The following is a 27,208-nucleotide window of genomic DNA, read 5'->3' as shown; positions in this document are numbered from 1 at the left end:
TTGTTTTCTACCATATTCTTTTTAAATATCTCTATATTGTAATTTGCTTAATGAATTGTATTTATGTGTTTATATATGTTTTTGTTTTTTATTTTGTTATTTTTTATTATTATTATTGAATTGACGCTTTGGCAATATTGTTCACCTGACAGTCACGCCAATAAAGCGAATTGAATTGAATTGAATTGAATTGAATTGAGAGAGAGAGACGGGTAGATGTCATCAATCACTGATAGAACTGATTGATCTGTACCTGTCTCACCTCATCAATCACACTGAGAACTAATTGATCTGTACCTGTCTCACCTCATCAATCACACTGATAGAACTGATTGATCTGTACCTGTCTCATCTCATCAATCACTGATAGAACTGATTGATCTGTACCTGTCTCACCTTCGTCCTCTGGCAGGTATCTCTTGTCGATGGCTTCTTTGATCTGGTTATTGGCTCCTTTAGGGTCCAGATCCATCGCCCAGCTGAAGTTCATCAGAGCCAGGTGAGTCTGACCCAGCTTCTTATACACCTGAGGGGGGTGAGACAGGCAGTCAGTCTCTCTCTCAGGTTCACAGACAGGAGATCAAATGGTAAACACACAGACAGGAGCTGAGATCTACTGCTAGTGGTAGTGGTCAGGGTCAAAGGTCAGCTGTTACACATGAAGGGGTTAAACTGTCAGGGTCAAAGGTCAGCTGTTATACATGAAGGGGTTAAACTGTTGGGGTCAAAGGTCAGCTGTTATACATGAAGGGGTTAAACTGTTGGGGTCAAAGGTCAGCTGTTACCTTTCCTATGAGGAAGTAAACCAGAGACTCTTTGGGAACGATCTGTTTCAACTCCTCCAACTCCTGAAGGGCAGCCTGCAGAGAGAGAGACAGGTTAGAGAGACAGACAGGTTAGAGAGAGACAGGTTAGAGAGAGAGACAGGTTAGAGAGAGAGACAGGTTAGAGAGAGAGAGACAGGTTAGAGAGAGAGAGACAGGTTATAGAGAGAGACAGGTTAGAGAGAGAGACAGGTTAGAGAGAGAGACAGGTTAGAGAGAGAGAGACAGGTTAGAGAGAGAGAGACAGGTTAGAGAGACAGACAGGTTAGAGAGACAGACAGGTTAGAGAGAGACAGGTTAGAGAGAGAGACAGGTTAGAGAGAGAGACAGGTTATAGAGAGAGACAGGTTATAGAGAGAGACAGGTTAGAGAGAGAGAGACAGGTTAGAGAGAGAGAGAGACAGGTTAGAGAGACAGGTTAGAGAGAGAGAGACAGGTTAGAGAGACAGGTTAGAGAGAGAGACAGGTTAGAGAGAGACAGGTTAGAGAGCGAGAGACAGGTTAGAGAGGCAGGTTAGAGAGAGAGACAGGTTAGAGAGAGAGACAGGTTATAGAGAGAGAGACAGGTTAGAGAGAGAGAGACAGGTTAGAGAGAGAGACAGGTTAGAGAGAGAGACAGGTTAGAGAGAGAGACAGGTTAGAGAGAGAGAGAGACAGGTTAGAGAGAGAGAGACAGGTTAGAGAGACAGGTTATAGAGAGAGAGACAGGTTAGAGAGGCACAGGTTAGAGAGAGAGAGACAGGTTAGAGAGAGAGACAGGTTAGAGAGGCACAGGTTAGAGAGAGAGAGACAGACAGGTTAGAGAGAGACAGACAGGTTAGAGAGAGAGACAGGTTAGAGAGAGAGACAGGTTAGAGAGAGAGAGACAGGTTAGAGAGAGAGAGACAGGTTAGAGAGAGAGAGAGACAGGTTAGAGAGAGAGACAGGTTAGAGAGAGAGAGACAGGTTAGAGAGAGACAGGTTAGAGAGAGAGAGAGACAGGTTAGAGAGAGAGAGACAGGTTAGAGAGAGACAGGTTAGAGAGAGAGAGAGACAGGTTAGAGAGAGAGAGACAGGTTAGAGAGAGAGAGAGACAGGTTAGAGAGAGAGAGACAGGTTAGAGAGAGAGAGACAGGTTAGAGAGAGAGACAGGTTAGAGAGAGAGAGAGACAGGTTAGAGAGAGAGAGAGAGACACAGGTTAGAGAGAGAGACAGACAGGTTAGAGAGAGAGAGACAGGTTAGAGAGAGAGAGACAGGTTAGAGAGAGAGAGAGAGAGACAGGTTAGAGAGAGAGAGAGACAGGTTAGAGAGAGAGAGAGACAGGTTAGAGAGAGAGAGACAGGTTAGAGAGAGAGAGACAGGTTAGAGAGAGAGAGAGAGACAGGTTAGAGAGAGAGAGAGAGAGACAGGTTAGAGAGAGAGAGACAGGTTAGAGAGAGAGAGAGAGACAGGTTAGAGAGAGAGAGAGACAGGTTAGAGAGAGAGAGAGACAGGTTAGAGAGAGAGAGACAGGTTAGAGAGAGAGAGACAGGTTAGAGAGAGAGAGAGACAGGTTAGAGAGAGAGAGAGACAGGTTAGAGAGAGAGAGAGAGACAGGTTAGAGAGAGAGAGAGACAGGTTAGAGAGAGAGACAGACAGGTTAGAGAGAGAGAGACAGGTTAGAGAGAGAGAGAGACAGGTTAGAGAGAGAGACAGGTTAGAGAGAGAGAGAGACAGGTTAGAGAGAGAGAGAGAGAGAGAGACACAGGTTAGAGAGAGAGACAGACAGGTTAGAGAGAGAGAGACAGGTTAGAGAGAGAGAGAGAGACAGGTTAGAGAGAGAGAGAGAGACAGGTTAGAGAGAGAGAGAGAGACAGGTTAGAGAGAGAGAGACAGGTTAGAGAGAGAGAGACAGGTTAGAGAGAGAGAGACAGGTTAGAGAGAGAGAGAGACAGGTTAGAGAGAGAGAGAGACAGGTTAGAGAGAGAGAGAGAGACAGGTTAGAGAGAGAGAGAGACAGGTTAGAGAGAGAGACAGACAGGTTAGAGAGAGAGAGAGACAGGTTAGAGAGAGAGAGAGACAGGTTAGAGAGAGAGACAGGTTAGAGAGAGAGAGAGACAGGTTAGAGAGAGAGAGAGAGAGAGAGACACAGGTTAGAGAGAGAGACAGACAGGTTAGAGAGAGAGAGACAGGTTAGAGAGAGAGAGAGAGACAGGTTAGAGAGAGAGAGAGAGACAGGTTAGAGAGAGAGAGAGAGACAGGTTAGAGAGAGAGAGACAGGTTAGAGAGAGAGAGACAGGTTAGAGAGAGAGAGAGACAGGTTAGAGAGAGAGAGAGAGAGAGACAGGTTAGAGAGAGAGAGAGACAGGTTAGAGAGAGAGAGACAGGTTAGAGAGAGAGAGAGAGACAGGTTAGAGAGAGAGAGAGACAGGTTAGAGAGAGAGAGAGACAGGTTAGAGAGAGAGAGACAGGTTAGAGAGAGAAAGACAGGTTAGAGAGAGAGAGACAGGTTAGAGAGAGAGAGACAGGTTAGAGAGAGAGAGAGACAGGTTAGAGAGAGAGAGAGAGACAGGTTAGAGAGAGAGAGACAGGTTAGAGAGAGAGAGACAGGTTAGAGAGAGAGAGACAGGTTAGAGAGAGACAGGTTAGAGAGAGAGAGACAGGTTAGAGAGAGAGAGACAGGTTAGAGAGAGAGAGACAGGTTAGAGAGAGAGAGAGACAGGTTAGAGAGAGAGAGAGACAGGTTAGAGAGAGAGAGAGACAGGTTAGAGAGAGAGAGAGACAGGTTAGAGAGAGAGAGAGACAGGTTAGAGAGAGAGAGAGAGACAGGTTAGAGAGAGAGAGAGAGACAGGTTAGAGAGAGAGACAGACAGGTTAGAGAGAGAGAGACAGGTTAGAGAGAGAGAGAGAGAGACAGGTTAGAGAGAGAGAGAGACAGGTTAGAGAGAGAGAGAGAGACAGGTTAGAGAGAGAGAGAGACAGGTTAGAGAGAGAGAGAGAGACAGGTTAGAGAGAGAGAGAGAGACAGGTTAGAGAGAGAGAGAGAGACAGGTTAGAGAGAGAGAGAGACAGGTTAGAGAGAGAGACAGACAGGTTAGAGAGAGAGACAGATAGTCTCCCTGTATTGATCAGTATAGATCAGTATTGATTACCTTGTACTTGTCGTTAGCGAAGAGTATGGAGGCTCGGTGGAACTTGCAGAGCGGGTTCTTGGGGTCGATCACGATCGCTCTGTTCAGAGTCTCTAAAGCTGCATCAGACTTCTTTAAGGCATGCTGCACCTGCACACACGCACACGCACACATCAGTCAGCGTTCAGGAGCAGAGGACTGGAGCTACATGCTAACAGAGCAGTTGATATGGATGGAGGATGCTACGAGCTAACATACCACTCCGATGTGACAGAGCAGCACGGAGCTCTGAGGGTTGATGCTCAACGCTTTCTTAAAGTGGATCTCTGCCAAGTTGAACTTCTCCTGTTTGTAGTAGATCATCCCCAGACCATACCTGCACGCACACACACACACACACACACACACACACACACACACACACACACACACACACACACACACACACACACACACACACACACACACACACACACACACACACACACACACACACACACACACACACACACACACACACACACACACACACACACACACACACACACTGTAACACTGATCCAGGTGGGGAAGTTGATCTATCATCATATATATATAGATAGATAGATAGATAGATAGATAGAGAGATAGAGAGATAGAGAGATAGAGAGATAGATAGAGAGAGAGAGATAGATATCCGTACCATGCGTTGTAGTGTCTGTTGTTGACTCGGATGGCGTTCCGGAAGCAGGCGAGGGCTCGGTCCAACTCCTCCGTCAGAACAAACTCATGACCCAACAGAGTGTATGCATACGCAAAGCCCGGGTCCACCTGAGAGACAGACAGAGAGACAGGTAGACAGAGAAGTGACAATGGAACCGTAGTAACTATGGTGACAGTAACCAACAGTAACCATGGTAACAGATGCTCACCTGGATGGCTCTCTGGAAGAACTTGATGGCGATGTCGTGCTCCCTCTGCAGGCTGAAACAGTTTCCTGCTACACACCAGGCCTGCAGGGACACAGAGACACACATTTATATATATAGCAGGTAGCTGCGGGGACACTGCAGGTAGCTGCCGGGACACTGCAGGTAGCTGCCGGTAGCTGTCGGGACACTGCAGATAGCTGCGGGGACTTGGCAGGTAGCTGCGGGGACACTGCAGGTAGCTGCGGGGACACTGCAGGTAGCTGCCGGGACACTGCAGGTAGCTGCCGGTAGCTGTCGGGACACTGCAGGTAGCTGCGGGGACACAGCAGGTAGCTGCGGGGACACAGCAGGTAGCTGCCGGGACACTGCAGGTAGCTGCCGGGACACTGCAGGTAGCTGCGGGGACACTGCAGGTAGCTGCCGGGACACTGCAGGTAGCTGCCGGGACACTGCAGGTAGCTGCCGGTAGCTGTCGGGACACTGCAGGTAGCTGCGGGGACACTGCAGGTAGCTGCGGGGACACTGCAGGTAGCTGCTGGGACACTGCAGGTAGCAGGTAGTCTCGGTTTTAGGCCTCTGCTGAACCCCACTACCGTACTCAGGACAGTTTGTGGACAGGTGTGGTTCTTACTCAGGACAGTTTGTGGACAGGTGTGGTTCTTACTTCAGGACAGTTTGTGGACAGGTGTGGTTCTTACCTCAGGACAGTTTGTGGACAGGTGTGGTTCTTACCTCAGGACAGTTTGTGGACAGGTGTGGTTCTTACTCAGGACAGTTTGTGGACAGGTGTGGTTCTTACTTCAGGACAGTTTGTGGACAGGTGTGGTTCTTACCTCAGGACAGTTTGTGGACAGGTGTGGTTCTTACCTCAGGACAGTTCTTGTCCATGTCGGTCAGGTCTTTGGACAGGGCGGACAGTGCAACGTCTTTTTGCAGGTGCCACAGCGTTGTTGAATAAATCTCCATCCCTTCAACTCTGTACGACTCGATCCGACGAACCTCGCTGAACAGACGCTCCGCCTACCAACAGACACATCATAATGACATCATGACTCACCTGAACAGAAACCTAACACACACACAACAGACCAATCAGGTCGCTCACTGACTCCCACCGTCACAGGTACACAGTGAGGTGAGTCACCTGCGTGGTGTGAGTTACCTGTGTGTCAGGTGTGTTACCTGTATGTCAGGTCTGTTGCCTGCATATCAGTTGAACTTTACCTGTGTCAGGTGTGTTACCTGTATGTCGGGTGCGTTACCTGTATGTCAGGCGTGTTACTTGTCTCAGGTGTGTTACCTGTAAATCAGGTGTGTTACCTGTATGTCAGGTGTGTTACCTGTACGTCAGGTGTGTTGCCTGCATATCAGTTGAACGGTACCTGTATGTCAGGCATGTTACTTGTCTCAGGTGTGTTACCTGTAAATCAGTGTGTTACCTGTACGTCAGGTGCGTTACCTGTACGTCAGGTGCGTTACCTGTGTGTCAGGTGTGTTACCTGTACGTCAGGTGTTTTACCTGTACGTCAGGTGTGTTGCCTGCATATCAGTTGAACGGTACCTGTATGTCAGGCATGTTACTTGTCTCAGGTGTGTTACCTGTAAATCAGTGTGTTACCTGTACGTCAAGTGCGTTACCTGTACGTCAGGTGCGTTACCTGTGCGTCAGGTGTGTTACCTGTGTGTCAGGTGAGTTACCTGTACCTCAGGTGCATTACCTGTGTGTCAGGTGAGTTACCTGTGTGTCAGGTGAGTTACCTGTGTGTACTCGGCCAGTTCGAAGTAAGCCCTGCCGATGTGTGTGAGGACCCAGCCGGTGTTGTAGTGCTGAGGAGGGAGGGAGGTCAGGATGTTGATGGCTTCTTTGCAGTTGTACGAACACAACGCCTGGTAACCACGGCCCAGTTCCCGTAGCAACACCATCACGCTGTCTGTACACACACAGAGAAGGTTTATACAGAGTCAGTGTGGCTTCCTGTCAAACTACACGAATATGTGAACAACTTCCTGTTCTGATTAGAGAAGGTTCAGGTTTAAGTGAGAGCATCAGTGGAACAGTACTGGGGTACTACAGTACTTTATAGTATTAGTGATAGTATTACCTGCAGCAGCCCTCTGGTACTGGGGGATCTTGGTGTCCGGTAGACTCAGACTGGCGTCCAGTCTCAGGATGTCCAGACTCTCGTTCAGGTTGCTGCTATTCGACGTCTTGGCTGATTTACATTTAGTTTTCCTGTTGGGGATCTTTGTAGGAAACTTCATCTTTAACTTCTTACTGTTCTCCTGCAGAGACAGAGGTGGAGGTTACGAGGCTGTAGTACAAGACTTCAATAGTAAAGTAGTATTAGTTTAGCAGTACAGTGCTGTAGTACTGCAGTATTACTGCTGTAGTACTGGAGGATGCAGTACCTTGGCAGTAGAGCTAGCACTAGTAAACAGTCTGGAGCTTCTTCTGGGCTGAACGTTGGGAGGACCAGACATACTGGGACTGAGGACCTGAGGGGAGCCACTGAGAGACAGACAGGTCGTCAGACAGACAGGCTACTGAGAGACAGACAGTCCACTGAGAGACAGACAGGTTGTTAGACAGACAGGCCACTGTGAGACAGACAGGTCGTCAGACAGACAGGCCACTGTGAGACAGACAGGTCGTCAGACAGACATGCTACTGAGAGACAGACAGGTTGTTAGACAGACAGGCTACTGAGAGACAGACATGTCGTCAGACAGACAGGCTACTGAGAGACAGACAGGTTGTTAGACAGACAGGTCGTCAGACAGACATGCTACTGAGAGACAGACAGGTTGTTAGACAGACAGGCTACTGAGAGACAGACATGTCGTCAGACAGACAGGCTACTGAGAGACAGACAGGTCGTCAGACAGACAGGCTACTGAGAAACAGACAGGTCATCAGACAGACAGGCTACTGAGAGACAGACAGGTCATCAGACAGACAGGCTACTGAGAGACAGACAGGTCGTCAGACAGACAGGCTACTGAGAAACAGACAGGTCATCAGACAGACAGGCTACTGAGAGACAGACAGGTCATCAGACAGACAGGCCACTGAGAGACAGACAGGTCATCAGACAGACAGGCTACTCAGAGACAGACAGGCTACTGTGAGACAGACAGGCTACTGTGAGCCAGACTTTAATGAACATAAACCACCTGTCTCTCTGCCTGCCAGTCTGTCTGTCTGTCGTGCTGCTTTCTGATTGGACCAGATGAAGCCCCGGAGGAGGGGCGGAGCTCTGTGATTGGTTGCTATAGTTACCTGCTGTGAGGGGCGGAGGTCTGTGATTGGTTGAAGGGGATGGGGAGAACGTCTCTGCTGTTACCACTCTGACTGAAGACAGATTTAGACTGACTGATCCTGGAGACAGACTGAGAGAGAGACAGGTGAGGAGAGACAGACAGTTAATAAGACAAACCGTAAACAGTGGAGAGTAAAATAAAATAAAATACGTTACTTTACTCTGTCCGCCCGGCGTGACGTTACGGTACTCCGTCCGCCCGGCGTTATGTCACGGTACTCCATCCGCCCGGCGTTACGTCACGGTACTCCGTCCGCCCGGCGTTATGTTACGGGACTGTGTCCGCCTGGCGTTATGTCACGGTACTCCGTCCGCCCGGCGTTACGTCACGGTACTCCGTCCGCCCGGCGTTACGTTACGGGACTGTGTCCGCCCGGCGTTATGTCACGGTACTCCGTCCGCCCGGCGTTATGTTACGGGACTGTGTCCGCCCGGCGTTATGTCACGGTACTCCGTCCGCCCGGCGTTATGTTACGGGACTGTGTCCGCCCGGCGTTATGTCACGGTACTCTCTCCGCCCGGCGTTACTTTACTCCGTACGCCCGGCGTTACGTTACTCCGTCCGCCCGGCGTGACGTTACGGTACTCCCTCCGCCCGGCGTTAGGTTGCGTTACGGGACCGTGTCTGCCCGGCGTTGCGTTACGGGACCGTGTCCGCCCGGCGTTGCGTTACGGGACCGTGTCCGTCCGGCGTTGCGTTACGTTACTCCGTCCGCCCGGCGTGACGTTACTCCGTCCGCCCGGCGTGACGTTACTCCGTCCGCCCGGCGTGACTGCTCCCAAAGGGACCAGCTGAGCTGGTTCAACATCTGATCAGGACGCGTCCCTTTGGAGGTTTTTTGGAGGCCGGTCTAACTGGTAGGAGGCTCCTGAAACACGGAGCTTAGCCTGCCGCCCCCTCGACCCGGAGAAACACACGATGATGATGGATGGAGTGTGTGTATAATGTGTGTGTGTAATGTGTGTGTAATGTGTGTGTAATGTGTGTGTATAATGTGTGTATAATGTGTGTGTATAATGTGTGTGTAATGTGTGTGTATAATGTGTGTGTACCTTCTTGCTGGGAGCTGTAGATTGTGTTTCCATGGTAGCTGAATAGTTCTGTAGATATGTGGGGTCTCCAGGGCTGGGCTCCAGGGGCAGGATGCCAAAACTACACACACACACACAGAGTCAATGGTACGTATGATGGAGACGTTAAAGGAAAAGTTCAGTTTTTAAAAATCTTTGTCCGTATGAACTCCTGACTGTGAACGTTCCCTTTAAAGGTGTAATCAATGGCTGTATTCAGAACCGCCTACTACAGTACATACTACTGAGGAACGCAGTATGCAGTACATACTACATACTACTGAGGAACGCAGTATGCAGTACATACTACATACTACATACTACTAAGGAACGCAGTATACAGTACACAGTATACAGTACATACTACTGAGGAACGCAGTATGCAGTACATACTACATACTACTGAGGAACGCAGTATACAGTACACAGAACATACTACATGCTACTGAGGAATGCAGTACTTCCACCTGTACAGGTATTGTTTGATAACTCACCTGGGCGTCAGCGGGCTGAGTGCTGCAGGTCCTCCCAGTAAACTCCGCCCACTCTTGGGCTTGTTCTGTTTAGCCAATAAGGAGCCAGCTGACGCCATGGAAACCGTGTTACCCAATAGGGAGCCGGTCTCCGGGGAGATTAGGGAGGAGTCGATGTAGGAAACCGACAAATCAGACATCAGCTTTCCGTTAGACGACTCTAAATTCAAACGGTTCAACTCCTGGAGAGGAGAAACAAAGATCATTTAATCTGATTATCAGACTACAACAACCTCAGTAATCTGATTATCAGACTACAACCACCTCAGTAATCTGATTATCAGACTACAACAACCTCAGTAATCTGATTACCAGACTACAACAACCTCAGTAATCTGATTACCAGACTACAACAACCTCAGTAATCGGATAATCAGACTACAACCACCTCAGTAATCTGATAATCAGACTACAACCACCTCAGTAATCTGATAATTTAATCCTATAATCAGACTACAACCACCTCAGTAATCTGATAATTTAATCCTATAATCAGACTACAACCACCTCAGTAATCTGATAATTTAATCCTATAATCAGACTACAACTACCAGTAATCTGATTACCAGACCACACATATGACATGATTAGCTGTGTCCAGAGAGTGTTGGAGGTGCGTTTGTGTTACGTACCAGCGTGTCCTGGGGCGTCTCCATGAGGGCGGTGTCTAGGCGGTGCGAGGGGTTCTGGGCGGGGCTAACAGACAGCGGGGGCGGTGCTATAGAGGAGTTCTGTAGGGAGGACAACCTAAACACCTGATCTGGATCTGGTTTCTCTCCTGGAACACAGACCACAACACGTCAGTCATGTGATCACATGATCAGGTTGATTAGTGTCACCTGGTCAGGTGTGTGTGTGTGTGTGTGTGTGTGTGTTACCTAGGTGACAGAGGTTCTGGAAAGGCGACCAGAGGAACGGGTTGAGAGTTAAACTTCTCTGGAAACACTCTGCACCTTTAGCAACACGATCTGTCTTACTGCTCCGACAGACAGACAGACAGAGAGAGAGAGACAGACAGACAGGCAGAGAGACAGACAGGTCAGCAATCAGTGTGTGGAACATCATCAACACCAGTAACAGAAGTGGTTTTTACCAGTAAATGTGTCCCAGTAACGACAGTGTGAAGGAGGCGGAGTCTCCAAACTCTGTGATGATGTCATCCTGACTCTTCTGTTTGTTTAGCACTCCACCAATCAGAACCTGTTCTCCTTCAGCCAACCTGAGAGACAGACAGGTGGACAGAGAGACAGACAGACAGGTGGACAGATGGATAGAGATGATGATGATGAAGTCATTTTGTTTCCACGGCAACAGTTTCATTTCAAATGTGTCTGAATTAAAAGCACCAAACGTCTGTTATGAAACGGGTTGGTTTACTAGATTAACTAGTTTTAACTAGTTCTGTGTGTGTGTGTGTGTGTGTGTGTGTGTGTGTGTGTGTGTGTGTGCGCTTACTTGCTGAGTTCGACGCAGCACTTTGCCAACAAGAATCGAACCTGCGGTGTGGAGCAGCTGTGAGCCTTCAGCAGGCGGTACGCTTTATATGGCTTCCCAGAGCGGTAGTAACATGTAGCCAACAGGTACAGGGCCTCCTCTGACCTCACTGAGAGACAGACAGGTAGACAGACAGGTTAGCATGTAGCCAACAGGTACAGGGCCTCCTCTGACCTCACTGAGAGACAGACAGGTAGACAGACAGGTAGACAGACAGGTTAGCATGTAGCCAACAGGTACAGGGCCTCCTCTGACCTCACTGAGAGACAGACGGGTAGACAGACGGGTAGACAGACGGGTAGACAGACGGGTAGACAGAGAGGTAGACAGACGGGTAGACAGACAGGTAGACAGACAGGTAGACAGACAGGTGTTACCTTCAGCGTAGAGTCTCTCAGCGAGGAAAACAGCGTCGAGGTAGGCGTAGTGGTTCAGAGCCTGCCACACTGCAGCCTGAACACAGACAGAGAGACAGACAGGTTATAGAGATGATGATGATGATGATGTCATATTTAGAGGCCGTCACCTAAAACCACAGTACTGTATACTGTGTACTGTGTACTGTATACTGTGTACTGTGTACTGTATACTGTGTACTGTGTACTGTGTACTGTGTACTGCGTTCGTCAGTAGTATGTAGTAGGCGGTTTTGAATACAGCCAAAGATGACTAAAAATGCTAAGAGAGCTTGCAGTGAACATAGCTAACACGCCGCTTGGCGATCTCCGTGCATCGTCCGGCAAACTTACTTCACTTCCGCGTCAACCCTTTATTTTCCTCACTCTGTCTGCCTGAATATGCCAGTATTCACCCTCTGTCTGAAACGCTCCGGTTTAGCTCATTTCAATGGAAGTACAACGGAATTGCGTTGCTAGTAGGGATGCTAATTTTGAAAAACATTCTTAACCGATAACCGACCCCCGTTAACCGATTATTGCAGGTGCAGTCTCTCCAGTTCACCGTACGGGAGCGTTAGATGCTGCGTGTAGTGTCACAGACATGCAGCCACTTTCCCAGTAAATGTCTCCACCGAACATTTAGTTTAGTTTAGCAGGTTGTCAGCTGCGTGTCTGCCCGGCGTAACGGTACTCTGTCAGTCCGGCGTAACGGTACTCTGTCAGTCCGGCGTAACGGTACTGTCAGTCCGGCGTAACGGTACTCTGTCAGTCCGGCGTAACGGCACTCTGTCAGTCCAGCGTAACGGTACTCTGTCAGTCCGGTGTAACGGTACTCTGTCAATCCAGATAAACAGTACTCTGTCAGCCCGGCGTAAGGGTACTCTGTCAATCCGGCGTAATGGTAGTCTGTCAGTCCAGATTAACGGTACTCTGTCAGTCTGGTGTAACGGTAGTCTGTCAGTCCAGATTAACGGTACTCTGTCAGTCCGGCGTAACGGTAGTCTGTCAGTCCAGATTAACGGTACTCTGTCAATCCAGATTAACGGTACTCTGTCAATCCAGATTAACGGTACTCTGTCAATCCAGATTAACGGTACTCTGTCAGTCCGGCGTAACGGTACTCTGTCAGTCCAGATTAATGGTACTCTGTCATGTCGTAACGGTACTCTGTCAGTCCAGATTAACAGTACTCTGTCAGTCCAGATTAACGGTACTCTGTCAATCCAGATTAACGGTACTCTGTCAGTCCGGCGTAACGGTACTCTGTCAGTCCGGCGTAACGGTACTCTGTCGGTCTGGCGTAACGGTACTCTGTCAGTCCGGATTAACGATAGCGATGATCCAACACACAGTGTGTGTGTTTGTGCTACGTTAGCATCTGTAGCTTTGCTGGTAGCTTCGTGCTCCCCGTAGTCACACATACGGTCTGTCAGCGCGGCGTAACTTCAGCGAGTTTCCGACAGACCGTGTGTGTTGTCGGTGGCGTTCTAGCTGTGAACGTAGCTGTAGCAGACAGTGTGTGTACAGTTTATTTGTCAGTGAATAAATGCTACGAGGCTACAACTCCTCTGCTAAGCGAACTATAGACGGGAGCCAACTTCCTGTATCTGTAACCCCGGCTCAGACTCTCTTAAGGTGGACCAGCATTTCTCTTTTAAGTGACGAGTTTGTCACCTTTTTAATTAATTATTAACATTTCTTTTGACCATTTTTACCGATAGTGTTAATCGGTTAAAATGCTTAATGTTGGTTAACGGTTAGTTATTAACATCCCTAGTTGCTAGGCAACAGCTTGGGTCTATATTTACTTCCTATCAGCTGATGTCATTCACATTCCCTGTAACCGGAAATAAACCGGGACACGTTTAGAATGTTTCGTTTAAAAATCGTGCAGTGGTCTAAGTATTGTATATTTGTGACATCACAAAGTTACAGAAATCCTGCCAGCTTGTTTCAAAGGCTCAGGTTCTGTATATGGGCTGTGTGTATGTCTCCATGGATTGAGCGTTTCCATACTTTCACAGTATTTATATAGCCCCCTAGACCGGCTTTATAATACAAACCACATGAATCTTCCTTTTTACAATATGGGACCTTTATCTACAGAGAGTCCTGATCCACATCAGCAAGATGTTCTACTTATACACAGTGACACACCGTTTAGTATTATTATTATCATCATCATGTACTCAGAGGAAGTCTGAGTTTTTCCTGGCCACAGCGCGCTTGGTGGATCTTGTTGGGTCTCTAAACTCTGGTGTCCGGTCTAAGACCTGCTCTATATATAAAGCGTCTCTAGATAACTTCTGTTATGATTTGACGCTCTATAAAAATAAATTGAATTGAAAGTTGTTTCCTGTTCCATAATACTGATGTAACAGGCTACAACAGGAACACTGTGTGTGCAGATCACTGAAAGCAGATGTTTTGACCTGTGATCACCTGGTAACAGCTGGTCACAGATCAGACAGGTAACCTGGTTAGAGATCAACCTGCAGTGAGTCTCTATTGATCACAGAAACCTCCTTTATACAGTCTGACTGACCGCATCACAACACAGCATGAAGGGGTTATTATGGGATGCTTCTGGTGATGATGTCACAGATATGGAGATGATGTAAACCTTCCTTCAGCAGATATGTATACTGTCTGAGCTCCAGGCTGGTTTAACTGGGTGTAATGTTGTCTGACCAGCAGCTAACCAGCTGATGCTAACACTGCTAATGCTAACTAGCAGCTAGCTGTTAGCTGCTAGTTAGCATTAGCAACATGCTAACCGGTTGTTGGTTAACTTCAGTCTGACTGCCGATCTGAGTCACACCTTCACTATAAACTCAATATATTCCCTCCAAAGCCCTTTAGTTGTACTGATGAACTTTAGAGGTGATTGTCTGCGGTCTGAGGCCGCTCAGCTAGCCGTTAGCCTCGATGCTAGCCGGCTAACACAACTCCACTGGTTAGCATTTAGCATTAGCGATGCTAACAATACAAAACTCCATCTGAAATCTGGCTGATCAGTATATTAGTATAAATCCCTGCTCATCAACAGAAACTCACGGCTATTTAAAATACGTCTAACCAGTCATTAAAATCCACTGATCTATTCGGCTTACATTTATTCAGTCAGACCTGGTTAGTTTGGGTGTAATATAAACTTTAATAAGTGTTTACTCTGCTGCTGCCGCCTCAGAGGAGCAGCTGACCTCAGCCGGAGCGGAGCACCGTGACACCAACATGAGAAGTTAATGTTGGATTATCTGATAAATAAAACACAATATGTGGATTCAGTTTATGCCGAAGTAAAGAGCGACGTCCAACAGATCACCAGAGCTCACCAGAAATATTCCACTACATTTATTTCGTAACCGAAACCAACGGAAACCTTAAAACTGTCATATTGTTAAAGGAGTCTGGTGTGAGCGGAACTATCTGAACTACAACCGAGCTGACGTTAACTAGCATTGTGTTGAAGTGTTGAACCAGACGGCTGCTGACAGACAGAACCTCTCTGTAATGATCCGCATTATAACACCAGTAACACGGGTAAACAGGCTCCGTGCTGCGGGGCCTGTGGCGGAGCTCCGGCTCTCAGCCCGGGGCCTGTGGCGGAGCTGCTCTCTGCTCCGGCGGACCGGAGCCGCGCTGAGGCCGCGGGACCGGGACCGGGACGAGGACCGGAGCTCCGAGCAGTTCCCGCTTCATGACAACGAGCTGAGGATGTGCGTTTACCTGGACAGGTTCCTGCAGCACCGTCATCCCGCTTCCAGACTCCGTCAGTCCGTTCCTGTCGTCTGTTTTCTCTCTTTTCTCTCCTCTCGGCTCTTTCTCTACTTCGGTCTCCAGGAGGAGCTGCAGCCGAACATTTGAACACACCGACCGTTACCAGCCGAACGCAGCCGAAGAATGCCGAGCGGGGTAGAAGGCTGGGCCGGAGATCAACGAGTGTCTGACGGAAAGAGCCGAAGCAGTTGAGGCGCCTACTGCTGGTGAAATACCAGATGTCTGGTTTAAATAAAAATAAATAAAAATAATAATAATAAAAAAAATAAGAAGAATTATAATTCGTATTAATATCATTCTTATAATAATAATAACAATAATAATATTGCGGGTGCAAGCGGCCGAAATGGGTTTCCTCAGGAGGGTGGCTGGCGTCTCCCTTAGAGATAGGGTAAGAAGCTCAGTCATCCGTGAGGGACTCGGAGTAGAGTCCTTGCTCCTTTGCGTCGAAAGGAGCCAGTTGAGGTGGTTCGGGCATCTAGCACGGATGCCTCCTGGGCGCCTCCCTTGGGAGGTGTTCCAGGCACGACCAGCTGGGAGGAGACCACGGGGAAGACCCAGGACTAGGTGGAGAGATTATATCTCTACTCTGGCCTGGGAACGCCTCGGGATCCCCCAGTCAGAGCTGGTTAATGTGGCCCGGGAAAGGGAAGTTTGGGGTCCCCTGCTGGAGCTGTTGCCCCCGCGACCCGATCCCGGATAAGCGGTTGAAGATGGATGGATGGATAATAATAATAATTATTATTATTATAATTGTTATATATAATTATATATAGTTATGTATATAATTATATTATATATATTTATTATTATTATTATTATTATTATATAAACCACACAAGATATGTTTAACAGATGAAACCTTCAATGCCCAACATGAGACTAATATCCTACAATCTAGTGTTAAATATTACACAGAGAGTTGTGACTATCTACAACACGTGGTGTTTACTATCACAACTGAGAGCCAATCAGCTCTTTCATCAGTTGACAGCCAGCCGTTTCCCATCATGCTCTGGGTCTTGCAATCGGTGGAGAGCAGCTGCGGTTGCCTGGCTCTAAGAACTGCGACCGCCTCGACCTCGTGAGGTTATCGTTGCACTCATGTTCATGACGTCAGAGCGAGTCGGACACAAATCTAGCCGGCGTGCATTTTGCGCTGATGGATTCTGCGCTGTCCTGGCTCATCTTAAACGGGCCTATCATTTCTAACGGCTTGCGCTGCGCTACGACAGCTTTTCGCTGCATCGTGCAAAGCCCGACTTTGGGCGGTGCAGGCTGTGATGTGCAGCGAGCGCAGCTCAACCCGCATCTCTTCCACCGGGGAACAACATCATAGGTGTAGCTGGATCGTCATCCGGGTGGAAACAGACATGAAGAAGAAACCGTGAAGCTCATGAATCATCAACACACGTCTGAATGCAACACAGCACACTTTATTTCACATGAAGACAGTATGACATCACTTCCTGTTCACACAACTGCCATCGCAATAACATCAGAAAACATTTCATCATCAGTTTGGACTTCAGCACAGAGACACCGAACAGAGGCTAACACTAATGCTAATGCTAACGCTAGTAAACTGAGTCCGATAACAGGAGGCGGGGCTACAGAACACACGGGATTACATCATCACACGGGGGGGCGGGGCTTCACAGTGGAGAGGCGGGGCTACAGGGTGCAGTTGGCTTCTGGAGAGAGTCGACATTTAGCCACCGTCAGATAGGTCTCCACCTGTTAACACAAACATCATCATCATTACATCATCATTACATCATCTTCATCATCATCGTCATCACATCCAACCCCTCCTCTTCCTCACCTTGTGCATGTCTTTCTTGAAACAGGCCAACAGTTCGTAGGTTCGTCTCAGCGACTCGTCGGCTCCCAGACTCTGATAGTAGTTTCCGTACGGAGCGAGCTGCAGGGCGGAGCTATCAGGGAAGAGCTCTGCTCCGTCCTGATTGGCCTGCAGGATATCAGGTGGTTCGTCACACGGGTTGGAGGTTTATATTTAATTAGTGTTTACAATATGATTCATGTGCGTGTTCTCACCTCGATCAGCAGCAGGATTCCCGCCTTCAGTTGAGTCAATTTGGGGGAAATCAGGTTTCTGGGAGCCGAACCTCCAGACAGAGAACGGCTGGGAATCTCCCAAGACTCGACCAATCGATAGGAGATAGATAACAGCTTCAGGATCTAGAACCAATCAGACGATAGGAGATAGATAACAGCTTCAGGATCTAGAACCAATCAGACAATAGGAGATAGACATCACAATCTACAACCAATGAAAAGTATTGAGTAGTATTGTGTAGTACTATGTAGTATTGTGTATTATAGTGTAGTATTGTGTAGTATAGTGTAGTACTGTGTAGTACTGTGTAGTACTCACGGAGCTGCGTTGTGTCTCGTGCTTGTCGATGGGGCTGATGATGTTATCAGAGTTGCAGTAATCCTGCAGGAAGATCTTGTTGAGTTGACGCTGCTCCTCCGTCTGCAGAGAGCTCTCCTAACACACACACAGTACAAATACACACAGTGATGTACACACTGATGGTTAACACACAGTACATGTTTCTGTCCCCGTTGTCTCTTTCTGTGTCTTTCTGTCTCTTTCTGTGTCTTTCCGTCTCTTTCTGTGTCTTTCTGTCTCTTTCTGTGTCTTTCTGTCTCTTTCTGTCTCTTTCCGTCTCTTTCTGTCTCTTTTTGTCTCTTTCTGTCTCTTTCTGTGTCTTTCTGTGTCTTTCTGTCTCTTTCTGTCTCTTTTTGTCTCTTTCTGTCTCTTTCCGTCTCTTTCTGTCTCTTTTTGTCTCTTTCTGTCTCTTTCCGTCTCTTTCTGTGTCTTTCCGTCTCTTTCTGTCTCTTTCTGTCTCTTTCTGTCTCTTTTTGTGTCTTTCTGTCTCTTTCTGTGTCTTTCTGTCTCTTTCTGTGTCTTTCTGTGTCTTTCTGTCTCTTTGTGTCTTTCTGTCTCTTTCTGTCTCTTTCTGTGTCTTTCTGTGTCTTTTTGTCTCTTTCTGTGTCTTTCTATCTCTTTCTGTCTCTTTTTGTCTCTTTCTGTCTCTTTCCGTCTCTTTCTGTGTCTTTCCGTCTCTTTCTGTCTCTTTCTGTCTCTTTCTGTGTCTTTTTGTCTCTTTCTGTGTCTTTCTGTCTCTTTCTGTCTCTTTTTGTCTCTTTCTGTGTCTTTCCGTCTCTTTCTGTGTCTTTCCGTCTCTTTCTGTCTCTTTCTGTCTCTTTCTGTGTCTTTTTGTCTCTTTCTGTGTCTTTCTGTCTCTTTCTGTGTCTTTCCGTCTCTTTCTGTGTCTTTCCGTCTCTTTCTGTCTCTTTTTGTCTCTTTCTGTCTCTTTCTGTCTCTTTCTGTCTCTTTCCGTCTCTTTCTGTCTCTTTTTGTCTCTTTCTGTCTCTTTCCGTCTCTTTCTGTCTCTTTTTGTCTCTTTCTGTCTCTTTCCATCTCTTTCTGTGTCTTTCTGTCTCTTTCCGTGTCTTTCTGTCTCTTTCTCTCTTTCTGTGTCTTTCTGTCTCTTTCTGTCTCTTTTTGTGTCTTTCTGTCTCTTTCTGTCTCTTTCTGTCTCTTTCTGTCTCTTTCTGTCTCTTTTTGTGTCTTTCTGTCTCTTTCTGTGTCTTTCTGTCTCTTTCTGTGTCTTTCTGTGTCTTTCTGTCTCTTTGTGTCTTTCTGTGTCTTTCTGTCTCTGTCTGTGTCTGTCTGTCTGTCTCTGTCTGTCTCTGTCTGTCTGTCTCTATCAGCTGAGGTAGACTTACGAACTCAAAGAAGAGTCTCTGGGCGACCTGGTGGAGGTGTTGAACTCTGCTGACGGCGATGGAGAACAGACGCTGGCCGTCTGTGATTGGCTGAGAGGAGACGCCCAGAGACACCACCGACAACAGGAGGACGACTGAGAGACGCAGGAGACAGGTGAGAGACAGACAGGTAGGTGAGACAGGTGAGAGACAGACAGGTGAGACGGGTAATTAGAACAGATTAAAGTAAAATAAAATAGACAAATAAAAACTAAATGAGTTCCAGCACTAATAAAACCATCATGTCTTACCTCGGTCCATGGCTGGTCTGGGATCAGTTCAGGTTCAGGTTCTGGTTCAGGTTCTGGTTAATCTGATCTGAGTTCAGGTGTCCGGGGCGTTCTGATGTATTCAGCTCAGAGTTTTGTGGTTTTATAGCCGAAAACTTGATGATTAAATTCATCAACAGAAACATGAACCGAACAAACAACCGCCGTGCGTGTGTGCGTGTGTGTGTGTGTGTGTGTGCGTGTGTGTGTGTGTGTGTGTGTGTGTGTGTGTGTGTGTGTGTGTGTTGACCTCTATTTAACATTAACACCTCAATAATAATATTTATAGAAGTGTGACGGGTGAATTGATTTGAGGTGAAAATATCAGAATATGAAGAACGAGGCGAGGTGACGTGGGAGGGAAACTTAATAATAATAATAATAATAATAATTAATAATTTAATAATAATTAAATTCTGTAAATCAAGAGATGTTTTATTTTTTAACTCCAAACAGACGAAGAGGTCAAAGTGAACGTGGAGCCTCCAGAACAAACTGGTCACTCAGTGATGAACTTCTGGACTCAAGTCTTTGTTTCTGATGAACAATGTTCTGGAGTCAGACACCTGAGAGATCAGATCAGTAGAGATCAGTAGAGATCAGTAGAGATCAGTAGAGTACAGTAGAGGTCAGTAGAGGTCAGTAGAGATCAGAGGAGATCAGTAGAGTACAGTAGAGATCAGTAGAGATCAATAGTGTACAGTAGAGATCAATAAAGATTGATAGTGTACAGTAGAGATCAGTAGTGATCAGTAGAGTACAGTAGAGATCAGTAGAGATTGATAGTGTACAGTAGAGATCATAGTGTACAATGGAGATCAGTAAAGATTGATAGTGTACAGTAGAGATCAGTAGAGATCAGTAGGGTACAGTAGAGTACAGTAGAGATCAGTAGAGATCAGTAGAGTACAGTAGAGATCAGTAGAGATTGATAGTGTACAGTAGAGATCAGTAGAGTACAGTAGAGATCAGCGACATGTTTCCTGTAAATCTACTAAAATACAGAACATCAACTCTACTGATCTCTAGTAGATCTCAGTAGAGTACAGTAGAGATCAGTAGAGTACAGTAGAGATCAGTAGAGATCAGTAGAGTACAGTAGAGATCAGTAGAGTACAGTAGAGATCAGTAAGGATCAGTAGGGATCAGTAGAGATCAGTAGAGTACAGTAGAGATCAGTAGAGTACAGTAGAGATCAGTAGAGATCAGTAGGGATCAGTAGAGATCAGTAGAGTACAGTAGAGATCAGTAGAGATCAGTAGAGTACAGTAGAGATCAGTAGAGACTGATAGTGTACAGTAGAGATCATAGTGTACAATGGAGATCAGTAAAGATTGATAGTGTACAGTAGAGATCAGTAGAGATCAGTAGGGTACAGTAGAGTACAGTAGAGATCAGTAGAGATCAGTAGAGTACAGTAGAGATCAGTAGAGATTGATAGTGTACAGTAGAGATCAGTAGAGTACAGTAGAGATCAGCGACATGTTTCCTGTAAATCTACTAAAATACAGAACATCAACTCTACTGATCTCTAGTAGATCTCAGTAGAGTACAGTAGAGATCAGTAGAGTACAGTAGAGATCAGTAGAGATCAGTAGAGTACAGTAGAGATCAGTAGGGATCAGTAGAGATCAGTAGGGATCAGCAGAGATCAGTAGAGATCAGTAGAGTACAGTAGAGATCAGTAGAGTACAGTAGAGATCAGTAGAGATCAGTAGAGATCAGTAGAGTACTGTAGAGATCAGTAGAGTACAGTAGAGATCAGTAGGGATCAGTAGAGATCAGTAGGGATCAGCAGAGATCAGTAGAGATCAGTAGAGTACAGTAGAGATCAGTAGAGATCAGTAGAGTACAGTAGAGATCAGTAGAGTACAGTAGAGATCAGTAGGGATCAGTAGAGATCAGTAGGGATCAGCAGAGATCAGTAGAGATCAGTAGAGCACAGTAGAGATCAGTAGAGATCAGTAGAGTACAGTAGAGATCAGTAGAGATCAGTAGAGTACAGTAGAGATCAGTAGAGTACAGTAGAGATCAGTAGGGATCAGTAGAGATCAGTAGGGATCAGCAGAGATCAGTAGAGATCAGTAGAGTACAGTAGAGATCAGTAGAGATCAGTAGAGTACAGTAGAGATCAGTAGAGTACAGTAGAGATCAGTAGGGATCAGTAGAGATCAGTAGGGATCAGCAGAGATCAGTAGAGATCAGTAGAGTACAGTAGAGATCAGTAGAGATCAGTAGAGTACAGTAGAGATCAGTAGGGATCAGTAGAGATCAGTAGAGTACAGTAGAGATCAGTAGAGATCAGTAGAGTACAGTAGAGGTGATGTTCTGTATTTTAGTAGATTTACAGGAAACGTGTTGTACTTTGAGAAAACAGAGTCAGATGTTTGATGTTTTTGTCCTCAGAGATGTGAATTAATCATCACTGATCTGAGGTCAGACCTTTAACAGAGAGGAGTTACATCACTCTAACTGAATGAATTCATGGTTGTGTGACACCGATAGGAGCAGATTCATGTGAACCAGGAGACACAGTAAACAACAGGAACAGGTTGATCTCCGGTAACAAACACTCTCTCTCGGTGCTCGTTCAGGATGAGTAGAAATATATTCAATTATTAAGTTCTTAAAGGGCCGGCGCCTCGCCACATGTATCTCTGGAACAATCATCAGAATGTGTGACAGTTATTATATATAATAACAGTTATTACGTATAATAAAGCAACGGTTTCATCAATATGTTCATCTTTGAGACGTACACACTGAAACACACATGAATTATAGTTATATATATGTCTGTCAATATCAAAGTAAGGCGACAAATCACCAAGTCACCTATATCTTAACTCTTATCTTTAATTCTCAGCCATAATCGACCTTTGTTCTTATCCTCAGCGGCGGCGGCGGTGGCGAGGTTCTCTGGTCTGACGGCAGTCTGGGTGACCAGGAACAGGTTCCCCGTCCTGGACCGTCGGCGTTCTGGAAGTCCATCGGCAGGTCTACAACGGATTCTGAAAAAGAGGATTTGATCTGGAGAAGTTGGGAATTCTTCATCAGCTTTGTTAATATGTGACAAAATGTTGTAGTACAATCCATATTTAGATATTGATGTTCGTCTGTGTGACTGATCGAGTCGAGGACATTTCACTTTCACACCTTTGACTTCTTCTATTGAACATTAAAGGAACCAGCTGCAGCAGCTAATCACTGGATGCAAGTTTGCAAAATTATTTTCTTTTTTATGAATAATATCGATCAAAATCACGGTTTAATTCACGGTGAGCATTACGGCAACAATAAATGCTCTTTTTAACCTGATTTTAGGGTTTTAGTCAGTAAAATTCAAGAAATTAGTGGCGATAGAATGAATTTGCGTTATCGTGTAAATTTAATACTGATACTAATTGGTTTTCGGATACGGAACGGATATGACGTCACGTTGCTCAGACTACCACAATAAAATCTTTGAGAAACTTATTTTCAAGCAATTATCACAATACATCAATTTATTTAACCTTTTATCTCCATTTAATCAGGCTTTAGACCGAATCACTCCACCACCACGGCTCTTTAAAATGTACTAATGATGTGTTCTCATCCTTTGATAAAGGCCAACTGACAGGTGCAATTTAAATCGATCTTTCCAAGGTTTTCGATATGGTTGATCACTACCTCCTACTTGACAAGCTCTATTCTATTGGTTTAAATCAAAATGCTCTCCTCTGGTTTAATGCCTATCTTCATAATAGACGTCAGTGTGTTGTCATTCAAGGTTCTCAGTCGGACTATTTAATTGTTGAAAAGGGTGTTCCACAAGGTTCCACCTTGGGACCACTTCTTTTTTCCATCTTTATCAACGACCTACCTCAAATATGCTCAAATTGTCTTGTTCATCTTTATGCTGATGACACTGTTATTTACATTTCTAACTCTGATATATTACAAATTCAGAATTCTTTACAGTTTGATTTTAATTTGGTCTAAAACTGGTTTCATAACAACAAACTTGCATTGAATAAAAAGACGTCCTGCAGCATGGTGTTTGATACGCGACATAATCGTTCACATTACTTGGATTTGCATATTCATTTTGTTGATGGGTCACCCCTTGAGAAAGTTGATTCATTCAGATATCTTGGACTTTGGATTGACCGTGAACTCTCCTTTAAGCCCCACATTGATTTTATTATAAAACGAACATATGATTGTCTGAGTTCACTTTATCGCTCAATTAATTGTTTTACTTTTGAAGTCAGAAAAAGAATAATTTCACAGTTGATACTACCTATTATTGATTATGCTGATATTGTCTATCAAAACATCTCTGATACTTATCTTAGGCCCCTTACTGTTGTGTATAATTCTCTTTGTAGATTAGTCTTGAGGTGTCCTTATAGAACTCACCATTGTTTCATGTATGAATCACTTAATTGGTTGCAGCTGAAATCTAGAAGGACATTACACTGGGTTCAGTTTATTTTCAAAGGTGTTTATTTTAATGTTCTTCCTATTTGAAACAGTTTTTGGTTCCATGAAGATCTTCATATTCACTCAGACATAAATGCAACATCCCTCTTTCTTTGTCCAAAGAAGTTTCAAAGAAGTTGGAGGCAGGTCATTCCAATACAAAGCTCCATCAGACTGGAATCATCTCCCTCTTTCTCTGAGATCTACTACCTCTTTCCGCTGCTTCAGGACATCTTTATTTTCTCATCTTAAAACAACTCTGTATTTGCAGTGGATGTTTTCTATGTAATGCTGTTTAGTCTGTATGTGTTTTTTGTATTTGTGTCTATAGGACCCCCTCGAACATGAGATGCTACATCTCAAGGGGCTATCCTATCCTTTCAATGAATTCTGCTTAAAAGCGGTAACTTCCTTCTACGTCCACATAGACTCAGATGAAGCAGATAGATCCATCCTGGTGTTAAAACATCTGTTTAGAAATTGTTATCATTTTTTATGTCTGATAATGCGTCCATTGCAGCAGCTCTTTATTGATGTGTTAGAATATATTAAACTGTTTTATTTGGCATTAATTTATTATACTATATTAATTAATAATGCCCCCCCCCCCACCCCCTTTTGAGTATAAACTGACTGATGTGACTTTTTCTGTTTAGTGGAAAATGTTCTGATGACACCTTTAAACTCAGAGATGAGGGATGCAGGAGACAGTGTGGTTTCATTGTTTTCCTTAAAGCTTCAGTGGAAACTGAATGAAGCTGAATGAATATGAATGCTGAGGAGTGAATGAGGAGGACTTTCCTCTGGTGTCCTTGAATCATCACATTTATCTACAAACTGCAGCTGAAAGTCATTCAGAAAAGTTGTAGACAAAACCCTCCGATGCGTTCTGTGGTTTTCCTTCCTGTTTTCAGAGATCCTCGACTCGTCTGCGTCTCCGTCTCTTTCTGTCTAAACCTAAACTGAAGCTGAACTTCCTGCCTCGTACTAAACCGTCTCCCTGCTCTCTTCACGGTAAATGTAAACTGAACATTTCGGGGGTTAAACCGCACGTCGAGGAGTTCGATGAATGACGACACAGACGGCTTCGCTCTGATTCATTCGTCAAAATGGAACCTAATAACGTCTTCAGGGTGAAATCAGGGAAAAGTTCATGATTCAGCAAACTGATGTCTTAGTTTCCATCTTTCATTAACCCTTTAAACACTGTCAGCCTTTAAACCCTCATCACAGGTTCAACACGTCAACAACTTCACTAATAAACTGATTTAAAACCTTCAGAAGAAGAAATTAATAAATAATGAATTAGAACTATCTGGTTCTTCTTCCTGTCCTGAGTCCTTTAGAGGGTCCCGAGCCTCAGGTTGGGAACCTCTTCAGTTTGTTTTTAATTAATTAACTCATTCATAATTAATTCATTAATTAATAATTGATGATTTAGTTCAGATATGTTAATGAGGGTTGTTAAAGGAATAACTACTGAATAAATACACAGACGATATTAAATACTACATGTTGGTATTTCTATAGTTTATGTGTGTTTAAAGAAGTAAAAAGCTACACACATATACACACACACATATATATATACACACATATATACATATATACATATATATACTGTATACACACATATACACACATATACGTACATACATACATGCATACATACATACACATATATACCTACATATACATATATACATATACACATATACACACACATTCAGTAAATATACACACATTTACGTACTTACATACACATATATACACACATATATGTAAACATATATATACACATATATACTTACATATACATATAACACATATATATATACACACACATATATACACATGTACACATATACACACACGCACACACACACACACACAAACACACATATATATACATACATACATACTGTATATACGTATATATAGACACATATATACATACACATATACACATGTATACATATATACACACATACACACACATATACATGTAGTTTTCTTAAAGGATAAATACATTCTTAAAATTTACCAAATAAAATAAAAGTCATCCCCTTAAGTTTAACTTTACTTTAACTTAAGTTTAACTTTACTTTAAGTTAACTTCAGAGTCGCCTCGACTATAAAACATCACAGTTTAGTTTAAGATGTTTTGGTTTTCAACTAAATGGACAAATGAAAGAACTCTGATGTCTTTTTAGGGTCAATTGTCTGTCTACTATTATATTATATATATTTTATATTTCGCTTTTTTGAGGTTTATTTATTTATTTATTTATTATATCTTGTTTTTTTTTGTTTTTTTACTGATGCATATTGTTGTTTGTCCTTTCCCCTTTAGTACTATCCCCTTTACTGCTGTAATACTGCAAATCTCTCTGCTGTGGGACTAATAAAGGATTATCTCATCTTCTATCATCTTATCTCACTTATCTTATCTTATCTTATCTTATCTTATCTTATCTTATCTTAAGGAGTATTCAACTATGACAGTTGGCTGTCAACATACTTTTGTGCAGGAGGTTTTTAGTGAAAACTAAACTATAAGTGTCCATAAGTATGTGGACACGGTTTGAGTCTAACTCCATGTTAATGGATGGAGCTGCAACGCTCAGGTGTCCACATACTTTAGGACATGAAATGATCCAGTTAATTTATTGTATTTTTGTGTTCTTATTGTATTTTCTATTGTGTACTTTTGTAGTAACAGTCATAGTAAGATACCTCACACACAGCCTGGCACCCTGGCACCCTGGGTGGTGGGGGGGTTGCGGTTGAGGTTGGGGTGGGGGTTGAAAAGGGAAATTTCCAAATTTCGTAGAACTTTTTAGATTTTGCTTTAAACACATCAGAGGTTTGAAACATCAGAGTTTCAGTTTCTGTCCGTCGAAGCTTTATTTAAACCACAAGATGTCAGGGATGCTCATCAGAACCACAACCAGCAGATCAACAGAGACCAGAACCTCCAGGACCTCCAGCCAGAGAACCAGATCAACAGAGACCAGAACCTCCAGACCTCCAGCCAGAGAACCAGATCAACAGAGACCAGAACCTCCAGACCTCCAGCAGACCAGCACCTCTCTACGGTGAGTTCATGTTTCTGATCAGATATTGTTTATTAGTTATCGATCCAGAGAGTTCATGTGAAACTAGATTTACAGACTCGTGAAACAAAACAATTCAAACTAACGAGAACATTAAATCTAATCACTTTATCACTAAACTGGGACTAAAGACC

At 44.8% G+C, this 27,208-nt stretch overlaps 2 protein-coding genes and 1 long non-coding RNA gene across 4 annotated transcripts in view; 1 reads left to right on the top strand and 2 right to left on the bottom strand.

The window, feature by feature from the left end:
- Window positions 1-15,603, bottom strand: part of cdc27 (cell division cycle 27) — a 16,677-nt gene extending 1,074 nt beyond the window's left edge. The window contains exons 1-19 of one of the 2 annotated variants that reach the window (XM_037792762.1): window positions 15,371-15,603; window positions 11,621-11,696; window positions 11,205-11,352; window positions 10,843-10,968; window positions 10,628-10,725; window positions 10,382-10,527; window positions 9,711-9,931; window positions 9,199-9,298; window positions 8,106-8,215; window positions 7,235-7,334; window positions 6,928-7,108; window positions 6,584-6,756; window positions 5,693-5,845; window positions 4,826-4,906; window positions 4,597-4,724; window positions 4,173-4,290; window positions 3,936-4,064; window positions 786-860; window positions 388-526 (exon numbers count right to left, since the gene is read on the bottom strand). In XM_037792762.1, coding sequence (XP_037648690.1) covers window positions 388-526; window positions 786-860; window positions 3,936-4,064; window positions 4,173-4,290; window positions 4,597-4,724; window positions 4,826-4,906; window positions 5,693-5,845; window positions 6,584-6,756; window positions 6,928-7,108; window positions 7,235-7,334; window positions 8,106-8,215; window positions 9,199-9,298; window positions 9,711-9,931; window positions 10,382-10,527; window positions 10,628-10,725; window positions 10,843-10,968; window positions 11,205-11,352; window positions 11,621-11,696; window positions 15,371-15,397 — 2,329 coding nt within the window. In that variant the 5' untranslated portion in view covers window positions 15,398-15,603. The remainder of the gene's footprint in view (window positions 1-387; window positions 527-785; window positions 861-3,935; window positions 4,065-4,172; window positions 4,291-4,596; window positions 4,725-4,825; window positions 4,907-5,692; window positions 5,846-6,583; window positions 6,757-6,927; window positions 7,109-7,234; window positions 7,335-8,105; window positions 8,216-9,198; window positions 9,299-9,710; window positions 9,932-10,381; window positions 10,528-10,627; window positions 10,726-10,842; window positions 10,969-11,204; window positions 11,353-11,620; window positions 11,697-15,370) is intronic. The other variant, XM_037792763.1, reaches the window with a different exon arrangement.
- A 1,234-nt stretch (window positions 15,604-16,837) lies between these two features.
- Window positions 16,838-19,684, bottom strand: gh1 (growth hormone 1). The gene is made up of 6 exons (XM_037793640.1): window positions 19,474-19,684; window positions 19,184-19,317; window positions 17,820-17,936; window positions 17,480-17,623; window positions 17,247-17,393; window positions 16,838-17,158 (listed from the first exon to the last, which is right to left on the bottom strand). The coding sequence occupies exons 1-6, from the start codon at window positions 19,481-19,483 to the stop codon at window positions 17,096-17,098; spliced, it is 615 nt and encodes a 204-aa protein (XP_037649568.1). The 5' UTR covers window positions 19,484-19,684; the 3' UTR covers window positions 16,838-17,095.
- Window positions 17,275-25,460, top strand: LOC119502576. The gene is made up of 3 exons (XR_005210102.1): window positions 17,275-17,407; window positions 19,169-19,337; window positions 22,387-25,460. It is a non-coding gene; the product is annotated as an uncharacterized LOC119502576 (long non-coding RNA).
- The last annotated feature ends 1,748 nt before the right edge of the window (window positions 25,461-27,208 follow it).

The sequence above is a fragment of the Sebastes umbrosus genome, chromosome 14 (assembly GCF_015220745.1).
Source record: "Sebastes umbrosus isolate fSebUmb1 chromosome 14, fSebUmb1.pri, whole genome shotgun sequence".
Classification (NCBI taxonomy): domain Eukaryota; kingdom Metazoa; phylum Chordata; class Actinopteri; order Perciformes; family Sebastidae; genus Sebastes; species Sebastes umbrosus.
This window is presented reverse-complemented; position numbering and strand designations above follow the sequence as displayed.

Coding starts and splice junctions, on each gene's coding strand:
- gh1 (XM_037793640.1), bottom strand. Junction 17,624..17,819: donor ACGAGACACAACGCAGCTCC/GTGAGTACTACA, acceptor GATTGGTTCTAG/ATCCTGAAGCTGTTATCTAT. Junction 17,159..17,246: donor TCAAGAAAGACATGCACAAG/GTGAGGAAGAGG, acceptor TTGTGTTAACAG/GTGGAGACCTATCTGACGGT.